Raw genomic sequence first — 19488 nt, forward strand, 5'->3', positions numbered from 1 at the left:
CACTTTTTCTATTTAGTTTCATAAATTTTAGTTCGATACGAAACCATAGAAATTTGATTCACTCAAAACAGATTTATAACGAAGAAATTATGGGTAAAACAAAATTGGATAGAATTACTAGTTTTAGCTACGAAAACTTTTATAACAAATCTATACTAACTATATCTTAGCTAACTTTCTTGTATTATACATGTCTTGATAGACCATAGGCACGTATACAATGTTTTGACATATCATATTGACATCATCTATATATATTATTTTGAATAACCCATAAGACACTATATGCGGTAATGCTCGAGTTAGCATATAATAGGTCGAGGTTGATTCTAAAATAATATATATATCATGGGTTGTGATCGAGTCTGAGACATATATACAATGGGTCGTGGATTGATTCTAGATAATATGTATAATATGGGTCTTGAAAATATTAAGACAATATACTATATCGATTTATTTATGTACTACTAACTGTGGACTACTAATTGTGGACTACTAACGTTAGATTGCTAACTTAACAACTTAAATCGTCAAAACGTAATAAAAATGTTGTGAATATATTTCGATCATACTTTGATATGTATGTATATAATTGTTATATGTTCGTGAATCGACCAGTAGCCAAGTCTTATTTTTCGACGAATTGAAAATCCGTGAAAGTGTGTTATAGTCCCATTTTTACTATCTAATATTTTTGAGATGAGAATACATGCAGTTTTTTAAATGTTTTGCAAAATAGACACAAGTAATTGAAACTACATTCTATGGTTGGATTATTAAACCGAATATTGCCCCTTCAAGCTTGGTAGCCTAAGAATTAGGAAACAAATGAGAGGTTATGTTCCTAATTAACGCGAATCCTAAAGATAGATCTATTGGGCCTAACAACCCCATTCAGGTTATGAATGGCTTTAGTACTTAGAGATTTATATTATACAGACGAGAGGTTCTGTTTGGGGATATTCTATGCATTAAAGTTAATGTCGGTTACCAGGTGTTCAATTTATATGAATGATTTTTATGCAGATCGATATTTATGAAAAATGAAATCTTGTGGTCCATTATTATAATTTGATATATAGGTTAAACCTATAACTCACCAACATTTTTGTTGACGTTTAAGCATGTTTATTCTCAGGTGATTATTAAGAGCTTCCGCTGATGCATACTAAATTAAGGACAAGATTTGGAGTCCATGTTTGTATGATATTGTTTAAAAAAAAACTGCATTCGGAAACTTATATTGTTGTACCATATTATTGTTAATCATTATGTAATGGCCATGTGTAATTATTGTATTTTAGATTATCATTACTTGATAATCTACATTATATCTTTGAAACCCTTAACGATAAAATAAAGGTTATAGTTTATTTTAAAAGCGAATGCAGTCTTTGAAAAACGTCTCATATAGAGGTCAAAACCTCGCGATGAAACCAATTATTATGAAACGTTTATAATCGATATGAACGGGGCATTTCACATCTGAGCAAGTATTTCAAGAGTTGTTTAAACTGCTCAGAGGTAAATACAACATTGTTACCCTGTGCAGTAGCAGCAGTCTGCTTAGTAGCTTATAACTTGTTACTTAAGTCTTTGCAGACTTGCCTTTAGATTGTTTAGTAGATCGTCTACTTTTATAATGCCATGGTGGATAACCAATTTTCATCAACATTTATCAAGAGAATGCCCTTTGTTACCACAGAGATTACAATTTTCACCATTGTTACCAATGTTTGACTTACTGTACAAAGCAGTCATTTCATGACTTTGAATAGATGTAAACATCTCCCTTTGTGATTCTTCTTGTTGCAACATTGAACAAGCAACTTCAACACCCGGAAGAGGACTCATAAAAAGCATTTGACTTCTCAATGCACTAAATTGTTCATCTAAGCCATTAAGAAACTGAAACATGTGTTGTTCAAACTTCTGTTGATTCAAAGCATTCATGAAATTCACAAATTCAGGAGTAACATTACCAACCCTAGGCTGATCACTCATTGAATTAATTTCTTCTCAAATACATTTAATTTTAGTGTAGTGTTCACTAACAGATATTCCATTTTGTTCATTGGAATACGTTTCCTATGTAACTTGTACTTTCTAGATCTATTACTCAAGGCAAAATGCTTTTCTAATTGCTTCCAAATAGCAGATGCAGTATCAACAAACATGATCGATTTAACAATAGAATAGGAAACAAAGCTCATGATCTAACTAATCACCATATTATTGCATGTATACCAGAGCTCAACCTTATTTGTATCATGAACAGGTTTAGCAACAGTACATGTAACGAATCCAAGCTTTCGCTTTGTGGATAACGCAATCTCCATCGATCTACGCCATGAACGGTAATATTGAGCTCCAGCTAGTTTCTCTTGAATGCACAGAGATCCAGGTCCATTGATATGGCCGAAACGGACGGTTTTTATTCGCACGGTGTCGTCGAGCCGCGGCGCGCCAGGATCAGCCACTCGAGGGAGGGGTACTGTTTTAAATTTTTATTTAGCAGGGCCTAAATCTTAGTACTCCTTATAAGTAAGGGAAGTATGACCTTGAGTCGTATTTTTGAGATATCAGTAGAATCGAACCTATATTTAAGCCTAAGATAGTTAAGATGGAGTAGTGATTACCTATTTGGGATTTTCTAATTTATAAGACAGATAAAGTAATGCGATAAAATTCGTAATTCAGATAAGGTTAAAGTGAGTGCATACTATGACTTCATCAGCTATTTTGCCGAGATTATGGAATGCTGGCTCATGAATAGGCAGAGGCCTTGTAGTCATTACAATGGTCCTAAACGCCCCTGTCATAAGACATGTCACTGGGTACTGCGTTAGGCTTGAAGATTCTGAATAGACAGCAACGTCCCTTACCCTCGACGCCCGTGCAGTCTGACTACAGGCATACAAGTTCAGACGGCTCATCCAATTGAGCAACTCGGTTGGGTGACGTATTAACATTCCACAATGGTCTAAACTTTCTTAAGCATAATAGAATACATGGTTTACCATATCCGAGAGACGTGATGTGTTTCAATGCTTTCGTTAATGATTGGTTTTAAAAGATAGTTAGACCATTAAAAAGAGTTCAACCATAAAGAACACCATGGCCAAGTCAAGCTGACTTCCATGAACACGTTCGGTTATCCTAACGGCTCAATCCTTTATGTGTCTAAACAAACAGTTCCTTAATTAACTAAGAATCCCTCAAGCGGAGTGCAGTGCTTAAGACCGCATTATGGTGCAGTGTACTGGTCAACACTAACCGGGTTCCATGGCCTTACTTAGCATAGGTACAGCTTACAACAACCTCTGTGTTTCAGCGTGCACGTACGAAGTTTATATGTTTGGTGACTACACTTGCATGGTCTGGGACCGACAATGTACTAAGGGTCTAATCAGATGTTTCACGATGAAAGAGTCCTCAGTTGGAATCCAAAGCTTGATAGACTTACTACAACTGGTGTGCCTCAGTCGATCTTACGTTGTATCCAATAGACTTCTCTTACCAAGGGGTGACACAGATAGTGTACTCTGAATCGGGGTTCGCGACTTCCCAATAACAGAGCCTATAACTACGTTCTATTAGTTGGAAAAGCGATTGAGTTTAAAGCATAATCAGAAAGCATTTCAACAGCATACACAAACCATAATATTATTTCGGCATTATAACTGCTTACATCATAGCATACACTAAAGATAACTACTCGCTAATCATGGCAACAATATCACATAACATAATGATAGAAGACATTATATAAAGATAAGGGATAGAAGTACCAGTAGATTAAACGAGTTCTGAATACAAAAGTGACAACTTCAAGACTCCGGACCGTTCCTAATACAATCTTCGGCGTTCTTCTCCGGGTACTAGGTTTTCCGCACGGAGTCGAAGGTCTTGAGAGTATGACTAATATTGTACAAGAGAGAGAAAGAAGTAAATTGAAGTGTGTGTTGGAATGAATGACAAAGACCCTTTAAATAAACAAGAATTTTGCCTGCAAACGGCTGGCAAGCCGTTTGGCAGGCCGTATTTGGCAGGCCGTTTGCTAGGCAAGCCGTTTATCGAGCCCGTTTGCCTGACCGTTTGGCAGGTCATTTGCCATACTGGCAAGCCATTTGGCATGACGTATGGCAGGCCGTTTTTGTGCCTGGTCAGCCTTGTTTCACTGGATCGTAATTTGATTTCTTATCTTTCACCGTTTTCGCTCTAAAATCTCCGTTTTAGCTCCGATTCTCTTGATTCTTTTTGCACCATCTTCGTAATTACTTGTTCTTCAATTTTAACTGACGAAGTGGGTATTTTGCCGACAAATTTCGAATCTTTGTTATTTTTAGGCCTTAATATCGGGGTGAAAATGTGACTTTTTAGCCGATATCAAATATCCCACACTTAGACTTTGATTGTCCTCAAGCAAACTCTCATTTCCTTAAGAATCTTTTCAGAGTTTCTTTTCTAATAGCCTAAGTAGTTTGCTTTTATTATAAGAGCAAAAAGATAAGGTGAGTCATCTATGTTAGGACTGAAATTATCTCTGTAAGCATGCGATGAGGTTACATGACATAGGCTAGCTTTCACGGGTCATTCAAATCACTCAAGTGTTTAGGGTTCCCTATAGATCTAAGAAATGAATACACTCATAGCCAGTCATGTTGCACCTATCGTCATAGACTTGATAAAGACTCAAATCCTTGCTGCTAATGCGAGAACAGTAGTAATCTCACCTGTATAGGTCATTTGTCAATGATGGAAAAGGAATTTTGTAGTGGTAGTGAAGTTGTTTTTGAGGGTTGAGATAAAAGGGTAATGTAGTCTTTATACAGACTTTTATTCGGATAGATAGGAGTGCTGAAGTATTTTGAGAAGCACTTTTGAACTTTTCTTCATTTGATAATCATTTTTGGTCGAGTTTTCTTTGGCATTTCTCTTATTAAGTTCTGCTCCTTTTTTCAGAACCAAATTTTTTTTTTAATGGAGACTTCATCTCGAGAAACTTTTTGCCGGTAAACTTTTTTTCAAGACCTTTTTCGATGATACTTGAGAGGTTTATAACATCGGGTTTTCGGAAGGAATCTCGTTTTCTGGATTTTTCGAGTAAATAGTAAAGATGATGTGGATGTGGTGGTGGAGTAGAAGTAGTGAAGGTGCGGAAGGCTTATTTTTGACAAATGGCTAGCTCTTTTAATTACAACCAAATCACGTTTCGTTGCTTGGAGATGTAGATCCAAAGCAAGTTCTAATTCTGAGCACAGACATCGGCACTCTCAACAGAAAATGGTGAAGCATTAAAGATGAATGCTGGTCGTATTTGCGGTGCCTCACCATAATCAATTTAGGTCGATAATTCCTTAGTCATGCAATGCTCTATTAGAGATTTGGTTCAACCTAACAAGATTTCCACCTTACTTAAGCCTTATTTTTATTGACAAACGTTTTAGGTTATCAAAAATACTTTTTCGAAAAGGCTTTCTTTTGCAAAAATTTTGAAATTTGGCTTAAGGACTTGGAATCTTCGTAATGGGTTATTTTAATATAACATAAAAAGATTATACCAACATCCCACACTTAGACGAACATTATCCTTAATGTTCCTAGTGTATCCCACACTTAGGAGTTTTAGTTGAAGATTTGGGAGTATTTGTCTAGTGTTTTAATTGGGTGTTATCCCACACTTAATGATAAGCTAGGATGTGGCATAGTTTGAATCTTGAGCTAGTAGCGAAAAGAAAGAAATACCCCTAGCAGATGCGGCTGGCTTCCAATCCTTGCGTCTTTATTGGATCATTTGTCATCCTTTATTCTTCTACTCTACTTTATTGCACGGGTTGCCTCCCGAGAAGCGCTTTTGTTTAAGGTCGTTGGCTCAACCGTAGTGATGCTTTAAAAAGCAAACATTCCTCGCTGATGGTTGTGATCTTGGTCTTCTCGAGGGAATGTGAGTCTTGGAGGATAAATCATGAGAAAGTGTCGGACCAATAGTGGTAGCAGATCCGGTACTTCTCTTGAAGATCTTCTGAAAGATAAGTAGTGCGCAGTTTCGGCTCTTGATAAGTCTTGAAGTCCGATGAGAATATGATCCACAGCTCTGCTGATTGACCCATGAATGTCAATCATAGAAGCAGTGCTGGTGGTGATTGTTTCTCTGATGGGATGCTCATTTTGGAAGGTCTTCAAACAATGTCAGAAACTGTATCTTTAGAGTCTCGAAGTCTTCGGAACGGTGATCTCCACAGTAGGAGTTTGTAGCTTTGCACAGATTTGTCAAAGGACGAAACTGAAAAGAAGTGAACAGCAATCCTGACCCGAGCATTAATGTCACCGTCTTTGAGTATATCTCCCGACATCCAGCTTTAAATGTGAAACTAGGATCTGTGGATTCGTGGAAGATACGTGATAGCTGCTTCGTAACATAGGTGGAAATGTTAAATCGATCTGGTTCAAGATGAGAGAACTGATTGTTTCGTCTTGCTTCTTCCGTAACAGCATCTCGTAACTCTTTGATAATTAGATCAGCATGGTGATCAATTGTTACGTAAATCACTAGTCTGTCTGGTTTGCTTTCGAAATTATCTCTTTCTAAGAGAGAGAAAAAGCTGTGAATATCCTCGATCATTTGCAAATCAGAGTGATAAGTCGGGCGTCCGGTGAAAAGATCCATATGCTTCCGGATGAGAGTCGGTAGTGCTCGTTGGTTTCATGAGAACAAAAGTGCAGATCCGGCTAAGGCGTTATAAACCCTAGAGTAAATGATCTTCTGATCTCGACAGAATCTTGTCTCGAGAATAGTGCGAACCACTGAATTGTGCTCTCGTTGCCTTTCTTCTTGGTAAATATGATCGTGAAGATAATTGATAAAGTCTTGAAAGCGTTCTTCTAGGATTTCAACATCATTGTCTTCTCTTTGGAGATAGAGGTTGTGTTCTTCTCGGATAGCCATAATTCGTTCTGTTAAGCGTAGCGAAAAATCAATGGTTGATCTTTGGATGGCTTCGAGAATGTCTTCGAATTCATCGGTGTCATTGATTAAGGTTATCATGGCTGTGTGTGTGGATATGATCGGAATCCGATCTGAAGAAGAGTCCGGCTCCCCTTGATCTGGTTCGATTGGAAAGTGTGAGTTATTCAGAATGTCTTCATGTTGCTCTACCTCGTCATCATCGGTGTATTGTTCTTCTGAGGATGCGTCTAATGAATGGGTTTCTTCAGTATTCTGATTCTCCACTTTGACACTTGCAGGATCAATTTCTATATCCTTAACCTGAGCCTTGTCGGTCTTCTTCTTGAAGCGAATGATTAAACTGTGATCTTCCGTCTCAAGCCTCATTATTTCTTCATGACGCTCAATGCTTGGAACGGGTATTATCACAGTCTCTTTTACGTATTCCATTTCCTCCTCCTCTCCCGATTCCTCCTCTTCCTCTATTTCTTCGCTGGGATCCTCTTCTTCCATTTCTGGGTCGTCTACAGACTGTGATTCAACACCCATCTCGATATCATCGGCTGGTGGTGAAGACTCATCATCAGAAGTGATCCGTCTGGTGGAAATAGCAAACATCTCTGCCTGTCCAGAAAGATCGATTGGTCGGTCAATTTTGAAGGTAACGCTCTCCCCATGTGATCGTAAGATCAAGGTTTGATTGTACACATCAATGACAGTCCTAGTCGTATTCATGAAAGGTCTTCCTAACACTACTGGTGTGTGTAGGTCTTCCTTAATATCCATTACTACGAAATCCATAGGATACAAGAATTTGTCGACTTTCACCAAGACGTTCTCAACTATGACCTTAGGATATCGAATTGTGTGATCGGCAAGTTGGATTGTCATTTTGGTTGGTGACAAGTCTCCTAACTCTAATCTCTTGTAGAGAGAGTAGGGGATTAGGTTGATACTTGCTCCTAAATCTGCTAGCGTGTGAATGGTTCTAGATTGGTAGATTGAACACGGGAAAACGAATCGGCCCGTATCTCCTAGCTTTGGCGGTAGAGAGTTTCTGAGTAATGCAGAGCATTCTTCACTCAGTGGAATTTTGTTAGAGTCTGGTATCCTCTCCTTTGTAGAAAAAAGCCTTCGGATGTATCTCTTCTGGTTGAGAACTTTGGACATGGTGTCCAGGAATCTTCCATCAAGTTTGAAGGAATCAAGCTTGGATGGTTCTTCTTGTAGCCTTACAGGATAGGGTACACGAACTGGAGTTTCCGGGGTCAGCTTCTAGGTATACGTTGATTTGTTCTTGAGCCTGACTGACCTTCTCCGTGGTTCTTCCTCTGGGATTACGGAATCCATTTGCTTTGCTTATTCTATGTGGGAATTTTGGATAGTATTACTTGGCAACCTTCCCTGCGGTCGGGTCTCAAGAGGTTGTGATAACTGTCCGAGCTGCATTTCCAGACTCTTGAGCAGAGCCAATTGATTTCTCATTAGTATCTCCGTCTAATCTTGCCTGGTTGCAGTTCTTAGATTTAGCTGTTGTTGTCCTTGAATGAACTGAGTCAATTGATCATCAGCTCTGAGAGTGAGGTTAGTTGCTTTTGTAATCTGGGTGGTAGGGGAATTTTCCTCAACTGGTGAACCAGTGAGTGGAAGTGGTTGATCGTAGGTCAATTGAGATTGTTGGGCTGGATTAGGTGGATAGCGATAGCGAAAAGGTTGATTGCTTCACTGAAATTGATTAACCCTAGGTGGTTGATTGAATCCGGGATTTGGTGGACGAGCTGGGTATTGGACGTAACAGACTGAACCGTCAGGGTTTTCGTACTAAACTTGATATTCTTCAGTAGGTTGCGGGTTGGTACAATTAACACAAGCCTGAGCTTGGTTGACCTGCTGCGGCTGCGTCTTCAATTCTCCGAGTTGTTTAGCGAGAGATTCCATCTTATCCGTGAGGGATTTGATGGCCTCCGTTTGATTGTTAAGTGCTGAGAGTGGGGCAGATGATGAAGTTGTTTCACCACTGTTCCAGTCATGATGATGCATTGTCATATTCTCGAGCAATTCCCATGCTTCGTCTGCGGTTTGGTTCATCAAATTCCCTTGAGCTGCTGCATCGATCGTCGTCCTATGATTTACCGTAAGACCATTGTAGAAGGTACATATTTGGGCTGACCGTTCTAGCTGGTGATTAGGGCATTTCTTTAGCAGGGTTTTGAATCGCTCCCATGCAGTGTAAAGAGATTCATCATAACTTTGTTTAAAGTTAATGATGTCATTCTTCAGTTTGGTTTGTTTAGAAGAAGGGAAATATTTGGTTAGGAATTTGGTAGCCATCTCCGTCCATGATGTGATGGAATCTTTTTCCAGTCCTTCAAACCAGGTTTGAGCATGATGAGTGAGAGAGTAGGGAAACAAGTATAGCCGGACTATATCTTGTCCGATCCCTGACTATTTGTAGGAGTTCGAAAGAGATATGAATTTATCAAGGTGAGAATTAGGATCGTCATTCGGTAATCCATGAAATTGGCAGCTATTCTGGATGAGCTGGATGATGTGATGTTTTAACTTGAATGAGTGTCCTTGAATCTCTAGAAATCTGAATGGTCCTCCTCGACCTTCAATCGAGGGTTTGGTATTTTCTGCTAAAGTAACGCGTAACGCCATTTGATTTCTGATTCGTGCTTTCTTGCGTGCTTTTGAGATTATTGTGTCATGATCAGGTACGAATAACAACGGCCCTGGTCTAGATCGGGTTTGGGTCATACACTGGGTATGCCTTTTTGTTTTTAATTTTTAGCAAATAAACTAAGATAATCTAAAGTAAGCTAAACTATTCTAAGGTAATCTAATTCTAAGGTAATTTAATTTAATCTAAGGTAGTCTAGAGTAATCTAATTTAATGTAACTAACTATCCTATGGTTGAATATGTTTTTGGTTATGGCTACTGAATCCCTGGTATTTCGGTAACAGAGCTCCGCACGAACTATTCAACAAACCAAGTGGCCAGGCCGACTACTGAGAGGCAGGATCCTTTTGGTCCCATTATAATTGGCGACTGTTCGGAAAATCCAACAACCAAGCCCGTGTATAATTGTCTTTCTTAGACACCACTAAATGCTTGTGTATAAGTTTGATAGAGAGCAGTATTGCCTGATACCAGTTCCCCGGCAGTGGCGCCAAAAACTAGCTCCTCCCGTGATATGGCCGAAATGGACGGTTTTTATTCGCGCGGTGTCGTCGGGCCGCGGCGCACCAGGATCAGCTACTCGAGGGAGGGGTACTGTTTTAAATTTATATTTAGCGGGGCCTAAATCTTACTACTCCTTATAAGTAAAGGAAGTATAACCTAGAGTCGTATTTTTGAGATATCAGTAGAATCGAACCTATATTTAAGCCTAAGATAGTTAAGACGGAGTAGTGATTACCTATTTGGGATTTTCTAATTTATAAGACAGATAAAGTAAATGCGATAAAATTCGTAATTTAGATAAGGTTAACGTGAGTGCATACTATGACTTCATCAGCTATTCTGCCGAGATTATGGAATGCTGGCTCATGAATAGTCAGAGGCCTTGTATTCATTACACTTGTCCTAAACGCCCCTGTCATAAGACATGTCATTGGGTACTGCGTTAGGCTTGAAGATTCTGAATAGACAGCAACGTCCCTAACCCAGACGCCCGTGCAGTCTAACTACAGGCATACACGTTCAGACGGCTCATCCAATTGAGCGACTCGGTTGGGTGACATATTAACATTCCACAATGGTCTAAACTTTCTTAAGCATAATAGAATACATGGTTTACCATATCTGAGAGACGTGATGTGTTTCAATGCTTTCGTTAATGATTGGTTTTAAAAGATAGTTAGGCCCTTAAAAAGAGTTCAACCATAAAGAACACCATGGCCAATTCCAGCTGACTTCCATGAACACGTTCGGTTATCCTAACGGTCCAATCCTTTATGTGTCTAAATAAACAGTTCCTTAATTAACTAAGAATCCCTCAAGCGGGGTACAATGCTTGAGACCGCGTTATGGTGCAGTGTACTAGTCAACACTCCAGGTTCCATGGCCTTACTTAGTAGAGGTACAGCTTACAACAACCGCTGTGCTTCAGCGTGCACGTACGAAATTTATATGCTTCGTGACTATACTAGCATGGTTTGGGACCGACAATGTACTAAGGGTCTAGTCAGATATTTCACTACGAAAGAGTCCTCAGTCGGAATCCGAAGCTTGATAGACTTACTACAACCGGTGTGCCTCAGTCGATCTTACGTTGTATCCAATAGACTTCTCTTACCAAAGGGTGACACAGATAGTGTACTCTGAATCGTGGTTCGCGACTTCCCAATAACAGAGCCTATAACTACGTTCTATTAGTTGGAAAAGTGATTGAGTTTAAAGCATAATCGGAAATCATTTCAACAGCATACACAAACCATAATATTATTTCGGCATTATAACTGCTTACATCATAGCATACACTAAAGATAACTACTCGCTAATCATGGCAACAATATCACATAACATAATGATAGAAGACATTATATAAAGATAAGGGATAGAAGTACCAGTAAATTAAACGAGTTCTGAATACAAAAGTGACAACTTCAAGACTCCAGACTGCTCCTAATACAATCTTCGGCGTTCTTCTCCGGGTACTAGGTTTCCCACACGGAGTCGAAGGTCTTGAGAGTATGACTAATATTGTACAAGAAAGAGAAAGAAGTAAATTGAAGTGTGTGTTGTGTAACACCCCAGCTTAACATGACCACAATATTGTCCGCTTTGCCCGCAGGCGCACGGCTTTTTCTTGGCGACCACACACGAGAAGCACTTTCCCAGGAGGTCACCCATCCTGGTAGTGCTCTCGCCCGAGCACGCTTAACCACAACGTACTCGCACTTCTACTCAGCATGTGATCCCAAAACGCGTTGTGTCATTTAAGCGTGAGTATTACCTTATAATCCCATGATCACTCATGTTCGTGGGCGATGTGGGATTTGCCTAGGGTGTTACATTCACCCCCCCTTAGGGACTCATCGTCCTCGATGAGGTTTGCCCCACCACCCCCAACGGCACATGAGTGGCTCTGATACCATTCTGTAACACCCCAGCTTAACATGACCACAATATTGTCCGCTTTGCCCGCAGGCGCACGGCTTTTTCTTGGCGACCACACACGAGAAGCACTTTCCCAGGAGGTCACCCATCCTGGTAGTGCTCTCGCCCGAGCACGCTTAACCACAACGTACTCGCACTTCTACTCAGCATGTGATCCCAAAACGCGTTGTGTCATTTAAGCGTGAGTATTACCTTATAATCCCATGATCACTCATGTTCGTGGGCGATGTGGGATTTGCCTAGGGTGTTACATGTTGGACTGAATGACAAATACCCTTTAAATAAACAAGAATTTTTCCTGCAAACGGCTGGAAAGCCGTTTGGCAGGCCGTATTTGGCAGGCCGTTTGCTAGGCAAGCCGTTTATCGAGCCCGTTTGCCTGACCGTTTGGCAGGCCGTTTGCCATACTGGCAAGCCATTTGGCCAGCCGTATGGCAGGCCGTTTTTGTACCTGGTCAGCCTTGATTTACTGGATCGTAACTTGATTTCTTGTCTTTCACCGTTTTCGCTCTAGAATCTTCGTTTTAGCTCCGATTCTCTTGATTCTTTTTGCACCTTCTTTGTAATTACTTGTTCTTCAATTCTAACCGACGAAATGGGTATTTTGTCGACAAAGTTCGAATCTTTCTTGTTTTTGGGCCTTAATATCGGGGTGAAAACGTGACTTTTTAGCCGATATCATCCATCTGATGGATGCAATTACAGCGGATTTTGAAAAAATTGTTGAGGATCCATGAAAGAAACAGAGAATTATGCGGAAGTAAAGTTAAATTTTAAGGAAAAAGTAATAAGCAATCGATCTCATATTAAGCTTAATCTCTCTGATACCATGAGAAGCTTAACAAATTCAGATATGAAAACGATTGATTATCATTCCAATTAAGTACATTAGCTTACAATTGACGCCCTAACATAATATATATGTATCATTGGTCAACCGCTACTCTAACAGCTTTTACAAGCCCTAACAGACGTGTAACAGAAAATATACAAAAATGTCCTCTAACTAACATAAATTACAATGTGGACCCTGAACAATACAACTAACAACTATTGACAGAAATAGCCCTTGAACTTGTATTTGAAGCATCATTGACCTTTGTTGACTGCATAAAAAGGCTCGATTAGCTTCATTAATAATTAACATATATTTTATATAAAATATACATATAACATATATTTTATATAAAATTACATAATAATTAATAATTGATTATATAATACTTAAAAATAAGAATACATCTTAATCTTATTATACGGAGTTAAAAGTTGCACAAAATGATAAATAAATTACATACGTAATTATCCGTCTCACATCGGATAGAATATGTAAGCTTAAGTCTCTTATAAAGTAACTCCAATCTTTACCAGACACAGCGCGTTTTGAAGCTAATGCTTTTCGTGGTTGTTACTAATAGTTAGGTCTACAAGTAGACACATATTAATACCGTCGGATATTATATCAATTAGTTTATGATGTACAATATTCAAATTCAACTTTATAATAGAAAATCAAATCAAATGAAAGTACTATAATTAAATTAAATTGAAATTCATTTTTTAGTTGCGTTTAAAAAATCCAATTTTAATTTTTAATTTAATTTTCAGTTTTACTTTTTCAAATTCAGTTAATCAGAAAACAGAAGTTTAAACTAAATTCAACTAATAATAATATTAATATTAAATATATTAAATTATAACTAGACTACAAATCGAATTCGAAATTTTAAGCTGTGTTCAAAACCGTTGATGTGATTAGGTTGATTAGATTATGATTCTTTTAGTTTTAACTAAAATTGAAGTGAACACAAATTCGGTTTAGAGGTTTGTTTGGTGTTCAAATCTGAATTAGGTTCCGGTGTGTTTGTTGATTTTGTTTTATAAATTTCAAACTGACTTAAAGAAACTGATAAATAAATAAAAATTAAACGAAGAACAATTAACACCCATATATTACCCTACTCATATTGTTCGGACCATCATATTGATGTAACATGTGATGGTTATCACGTGTGATGAACGATACCGTTTACCTAGTCAATTAGTCAAGTGGTGTGAAGTTACAAATCTACCAACCGTCGATGATCACATGTTTCATGGACTCTAGAGTCAAGTGAATAATTTGTCCATAAGATAGTGTTGAGTTGATTGCCCCCAAAAGAAATTGTTTGTATATGGTTGATATGAGTCGCACGTCACGAGATGGAAACATGCAGTATAAAGGTTTCATTAAGTCACGAGTCTATTTGTTCAGTTCTGATCATGTGACATCACTAGTTACGAATTTTTTTACGGATGATCACTAAAAATTTTACAGAACACTACTAAATATTTTGTAGGACTATTTTTTAAGTTTAAAATTTTACAGTATGAGCTACTAAAAATGTTTAAAAATTAACTCACTTATAATTTTATAATATGAGTCACTAATAAATAAGCAGTATATATGAATATATAAAGAAAAAGTGAACAAATTTTGTTTTTGTTTTCTCAAACACGGTAACACAAACACACCATTTACAATTTTCTCCAACACAACAAGACCTAATTACACTTTTATATTCAATTTTTGGCAAAAGTGAAACTACAATTTTAATCAGTCATTCATATAATCATATATATAGTATGGTTCATTTTTCCTAATTTTATTCTAATTTTGCAACTCTCAATTTCAATGTGTAACTTATTCTTTTGAAATATATTGTGTGGATAATTATTAATTAGTTTTGTTTAAATTTACTTATAAACTTGTCAAAATTTTTGATTTATATAATATAGTTATTGTTTGGTATTATGATCGTGACGATTAAATTGTAATATGACAGCTACCTGTTACGGTATTCAAAATTTGGGTGAATTTAGAAATTTCATTAGTGGTTCGGTAATTACAAAGAGTAATGATTTATCAACCGGCCAAATCACCCTACTTATCAATATACTCAATGATATAATGACACATAGAAGATCCAAGATTCATGAGTGTTCCTAGAATGGTAGGGGAATTAAATGGTTGAAATGGTAGGATGTTATTTTTTTCAACTGCAAATATAGAGGAAGAACAATCACATATTTAAGTTGAAGATGATGATGAACATGCACATTGAGTCCCTTTTAAAAAGTATGCAATTGTGGATTGATTAAATCGTATCTAACCGCATAGACAAATCACAAAAGTAAAAGTTGTATTTAATATATTTAGTATATAGAATATACAATATTTTGTATCAATAATATGCTTTTGTTTAATGGTGTTTGTAATGACCCGATCTTATCCGTCAAATTCACTTTTTCTTTTAAGTAAGTTATCTGAGAAAAAAATTTAGAAATCCATTAAATTACGATCCTAAATTCGCCACTAGTTTCATACCACCGAAACCACAATCTCCTATTCTCCTCATATGCCTTATAATCACTTAAAATAATTTAACTAAATCAATTTAAATTGGATAACAATAAATAATTTTTAATCAAAAAAATTACTAGGTTATGACGAATAAGCCGAAAAGTTACTTGCAATACGAGCTCATAAAAAAAAAAAAAAAAAAAAAAAAAACCTTATAATTAAGAGTACTATTCTATATTCTATACGAGTATATATTTTACGTCAACATTTTATAGTGAGCGGAAATAAAAAATCATGGCTACGGCAAACCAAGAACATCAAGAAAACGACGACGTTTGGGGATCAAAATCATGGAAATTTCTCTCATCAGTAAGACAACAATCACCATTAATACAATGCATCACAAACTTAGTATCAATGGATTTAATGGCCAATATCCTTTTAGCAGCAGGTGCATCACCAGCAATGGTTCATTCAGTTCTTGAAATCCCTGATTTCACACCTCACATTCAATCTTTACTTATAAACGTTGGTACACTCACTCCTGATTGGTTACCATCAATGAAAGCTGCAGCTAATTTGGCTAATGAATTGGGTAAGCCATGGGTTCTTGATCCAGCTGCTGTTGGTGCTTCTAGTTTTAGGTTAAAAGCTTGTCTTGAGCTTATTGAACTTAAACCTACTGTTATTAGAGGAAATGGGTCTGAAATTATTGCACTTTCCATGGCTTCTATTGGTTCCACCAAGGTAAAGTTGTTAACTTTTTTGATTAATTTGATGGGAATTGTAGGAATTTAGGGTTCTTGATTTTGTTGCTGTGTTTGAAACTTGTGGTATTGGGGAAAAGGTGTAATCTTTACCTTTTTGAATAGAAAAAGGTTAAAGGTTATATTTTTTGCATATGAAATTATGTGTGTATTGATTCTAATTATGGGTGTCTTTTGAATGTTTGGTGTACTGATTGATTGGGCAAAAGGGATCTTGATTTACTTCTTACATGTAGGTTTGAAAATTTGAACTTAAATTGGATATGATACTAAATAAATGATATTAGGGAAATGGGTCTGAAATTATTACACTTTCCATGGCTTCTATTGGTTCCACCAAGGTAAAGTTGTTAACTGTTTTTGATTAATTTGATGGGAAGTGTAGCGATTTAGGGTTCTTGATTTTGTAGGTGTGTTTGAAACTTTTGCTATTAGGGAAAAGGTGTAATCTTTACCTTTTTGAAGAGCAAAAGATTAAAGGTTAAATTTTTGTATGTGAAATTGTGTATGTATTGATTCTACTTATGGGTGTCTTTTGAATGTTTGGTGTATTGATTGGGCAAAAGGAGTCTTGATTTACATCATACATGTAGGTTTGAAAATTTAAACTTGAATTGGATATGATACTAAATAAACTGTTCCTTAATTTAGATATGATATTATACACTTAAATTGAGGAGAGGATAAACGCTTACATGGTTCTTGATTTTGTCGGTATGTTTGAAATGGTATAGTGATTGTGCAAAATGGTTAGTCATTATAACTTGGACCAGATATGATATTGTTTAAGTTATTGTGCGTTCAATTTTGAAGAATCGGACTGGTAATTATTTTCATTTGGATTTGGGTAATCAAATTTTTTCTGTTATGTGTCACTAATGAATGGAAGTTTGTTCAAAATCTTGTTGATGATTACGTATTGTTTATCGCTGCTTGATTCTTAATTATTTGTTGTAACGCGTTCACTCGAATTTTGTTATATACGGAGTAACCTACTTTTCGTTAAATCTGCTCTTGTTAATTTCGCTCCAATAAGCTGATCTGATGTGGTTTTGTTGATGGTTACTAGTACTTACTACTTACTAAATAGTTTCTTGTATATATTCAGGGTGCCGATAGCTTGCACGAATCTAGTGATGCGTTAGAAGTCGCAAAGTCTTTAGCTAAATCGAGTGGTAGTATAGTTGCAATTTCAGGGTCTGTTGACTATGTTACAGATGGTCAACGAGTTGTCGGTGCACATAATGGAGTGCAATTGATGCAAAAGATAACCGCAAGTGGATGTGCAGTTACTGCCCTAATTGCTGCTTTTGTTGCAATTGATCCTAAAAACGCATTTGAAGCGACAGTTTGTGCATTTTCGGTATTTGGTTTGGCTGGTGAAGTTGGCATGGATTTAGCAAAAGGACCTGGATCGTTACGTATGCATCTGATTGATTCACTTTACGGGCTCGATCAGGATATTGTTCTTAATCGTGTCAACATTAAAAGGTTCTCGTGATTAGTTAGTAATTTGAAGCCTCCGTGTTCTTTATTTTCTTGGATCGTTTTATAAGGTACATGATTATCGTTTTTGTTTTGTCAATAGGAAATATGATCTGTTCATTGATGTCAATAAGATATACAAAGGGGGTGTTTATCCAAGTTTTGAAAGTGGTATTTGGTTTTCAAATTTATAGAATTTGTATACTCAAGTTTAGTAAAATGTTTCATTTCGGATAGTTTTTAAAAATGCTTTGGTTGTTCTAAGTTGTTTTAATTTATGATAATTATCCCTATGACTGTGTGACAACTTTTGGTTATTTAAGAAGTAATTCCATAAGTGACCAAAAAGAATGCTTCTTTAGGATTAGGCGATACCTTATGTTATTCAAAAATGATCCCTGGAGCAAACAACACGGATTATTTCGTGTCGTTAGCTTTAAAACAGGGACTGGGCATGTATATCTATGAAAGTTGAAGGTTGAATATGTAAATGGGTAAACGAATAAGGTCTTTCCCTGTTCAGGCTACCCTGGTAGGGAGTATTTTTACTTAGATATACGCGGCCTAAGCTGATAGTGAGGTTTGAAGATGAAACTTCTTGTGAGGATACCAGGACCCCAACCGCTAGGCTATCTTATGATCAAATATAATAAGCTACAACGTTATAAAATGTTTCACAGGTTTCATTCATTGAGGAAGTAAAATTACAAATAAAATGTAATAAGTATAAGTATTTCTGTTCACACAAACACACACAAGCACACGAAAAACTTTCTTGAATGGTTCATTGTAGTCTTAGTAACTTAGGTGAACAGTCAACCTCAACAGAGACTCGACCCCATCTGCAACAATTTGACCCGCGGGTATCAGTGATCGAACTTCCGCAAACCCACAAGCGTGCAGGAACTTCCCGGTCCCGCCTGTTATCGACAACCGAGACATCGGGCTTCCTATCTTATACACTCCAAAGAAGTTAATACTATCCCCATATTCCCCTCCTTCCATCATGGCGGTAAACGTCATCATTTGTCGGCTTCCATCTGCTGAGCTGGCAACATACACTCCTTGTGCTTTCCCTAACGTCTGTGAACCCAATTTAGCATCGGCCGTTAATAAGTCATCGATAACTGTGATGGTCCCGAACCCAAGCCCAAGTCCATCGGGCCCAAGCTGGGCTGCAATTTGGTTTTGAACATTATTGTTGTTCTGGTTAATGTTTCCAGCAAATTGTGTGCCAACTAAGCCAGTTCCAAGTGGGATGCCGTTGGCGTTTACAGTTGGAATGGCTCCATTAGCGTTAGGGATCACAACCCCGCCTGATGGGGCCCGGAAACCTATTCGTCTAGCGAATGGGACTTGACCACTGTATATGTTGCCTAGTAGACCGGTTACGGGCCTAGCTGTTGGGTTGCTACCACCAAGAATATCGTGCATATAAAGCTCGAAAACGTGTACTCCTGCTTCGGGTGTTGGGTCGGTTGCTGATACAGTTAAGGATTGAAGATGAAGAGCTCCGATTAGTAAAGTGAATACGAAAGCTTTTAACGATTGCTGCGACATTTGTTATGTGGTATGTTGAAATTTAAGTTAAGAGCTTGTTTAGATGGTTATGCTTGTTATGAAAATGGTGATTTATATTGCAAGTTGCAAGTAGAAACTGATGTTGGAGCTGTTCAGGTTCTTTTAGTCTATGAAAATTGTATAATATTATTGCTGTTTATGTTTTAGGTAATCCCATTAGTTGTCTCACTGTGTGTGATTATTTTATCTATTGTGTGGTCCTTAAAAGAAAGAAATTAAATTACTTAATATTTC

General features: G+C 37.3%; 2 protein-coding genes and 1 non-coding gene across 3 annotated transcripts; 2 read left to right on the forward strand and 1 right to left on the reverse strand.

The window, feature by feature from the left end:
• The first annotated feature begins 9128 nt into the window (after nt 1-9128).
• Nucleotides 9129-9235, forward strand: LOC139879111 (small nucleolar RNA R71). The gene has a single exon (XR_011769964.1). It is a non-coding gene; the product is annotated as a small nucleolar RNA R71 (small nucleolar RNA).
• A 6480-nt stretch (nt 9236-15715) lies between these two features.
• On the forward strand, nt 15716-17689 carry LOC139874907 (hydroxyethylthiazole kinase-like). Its single transcript, XM_071862297.1, has 2 exons — nt 15716-16168; nt 17297-17689. The coding sequence occupies exons 1-2, from the start codon at nt 15716-15718 to the stop codon at nt 17687-17689; spliced, it is 846 nt and encodes a 281-aa protein (XP_071718398.1).
• Nucleotides 17690-18468: 779 nt separating this feature from the next.
• On the reverse strand, nt 18469-19233 carry LOC139874218 (dirigent protein 16-like). Its single transcript, XM_071861675.1, has one exon. It carries the CDS (start codon nt 19231-19233, stop codon nt 18469-18471), a length of 765 nt encoding a protein of 254 aa, XP_071717776.1.
• Between the last annotated feature and the right edge of the window lie 255 nt (nt 19234-19488).

Source organism: Rutidosis leptorrhynchoides, chromosome 11, assembly GCF_046630445.1.
Source record: "Rutidosis leptorrhynchoides isolate AG116_Rl617_1_P2 chromosome 11, CSIRO_AGI_Rlap_v1, whole genome shotgun sequence".
NCBI classification, from domain to species: domain Eukaryota; kingdom Viridiplantae; phylum Streptophyta; class Magnoliopsida; order Asterales; family Asteraceae; genus Rutidosis; species Rutidosis leptorrhynchoides.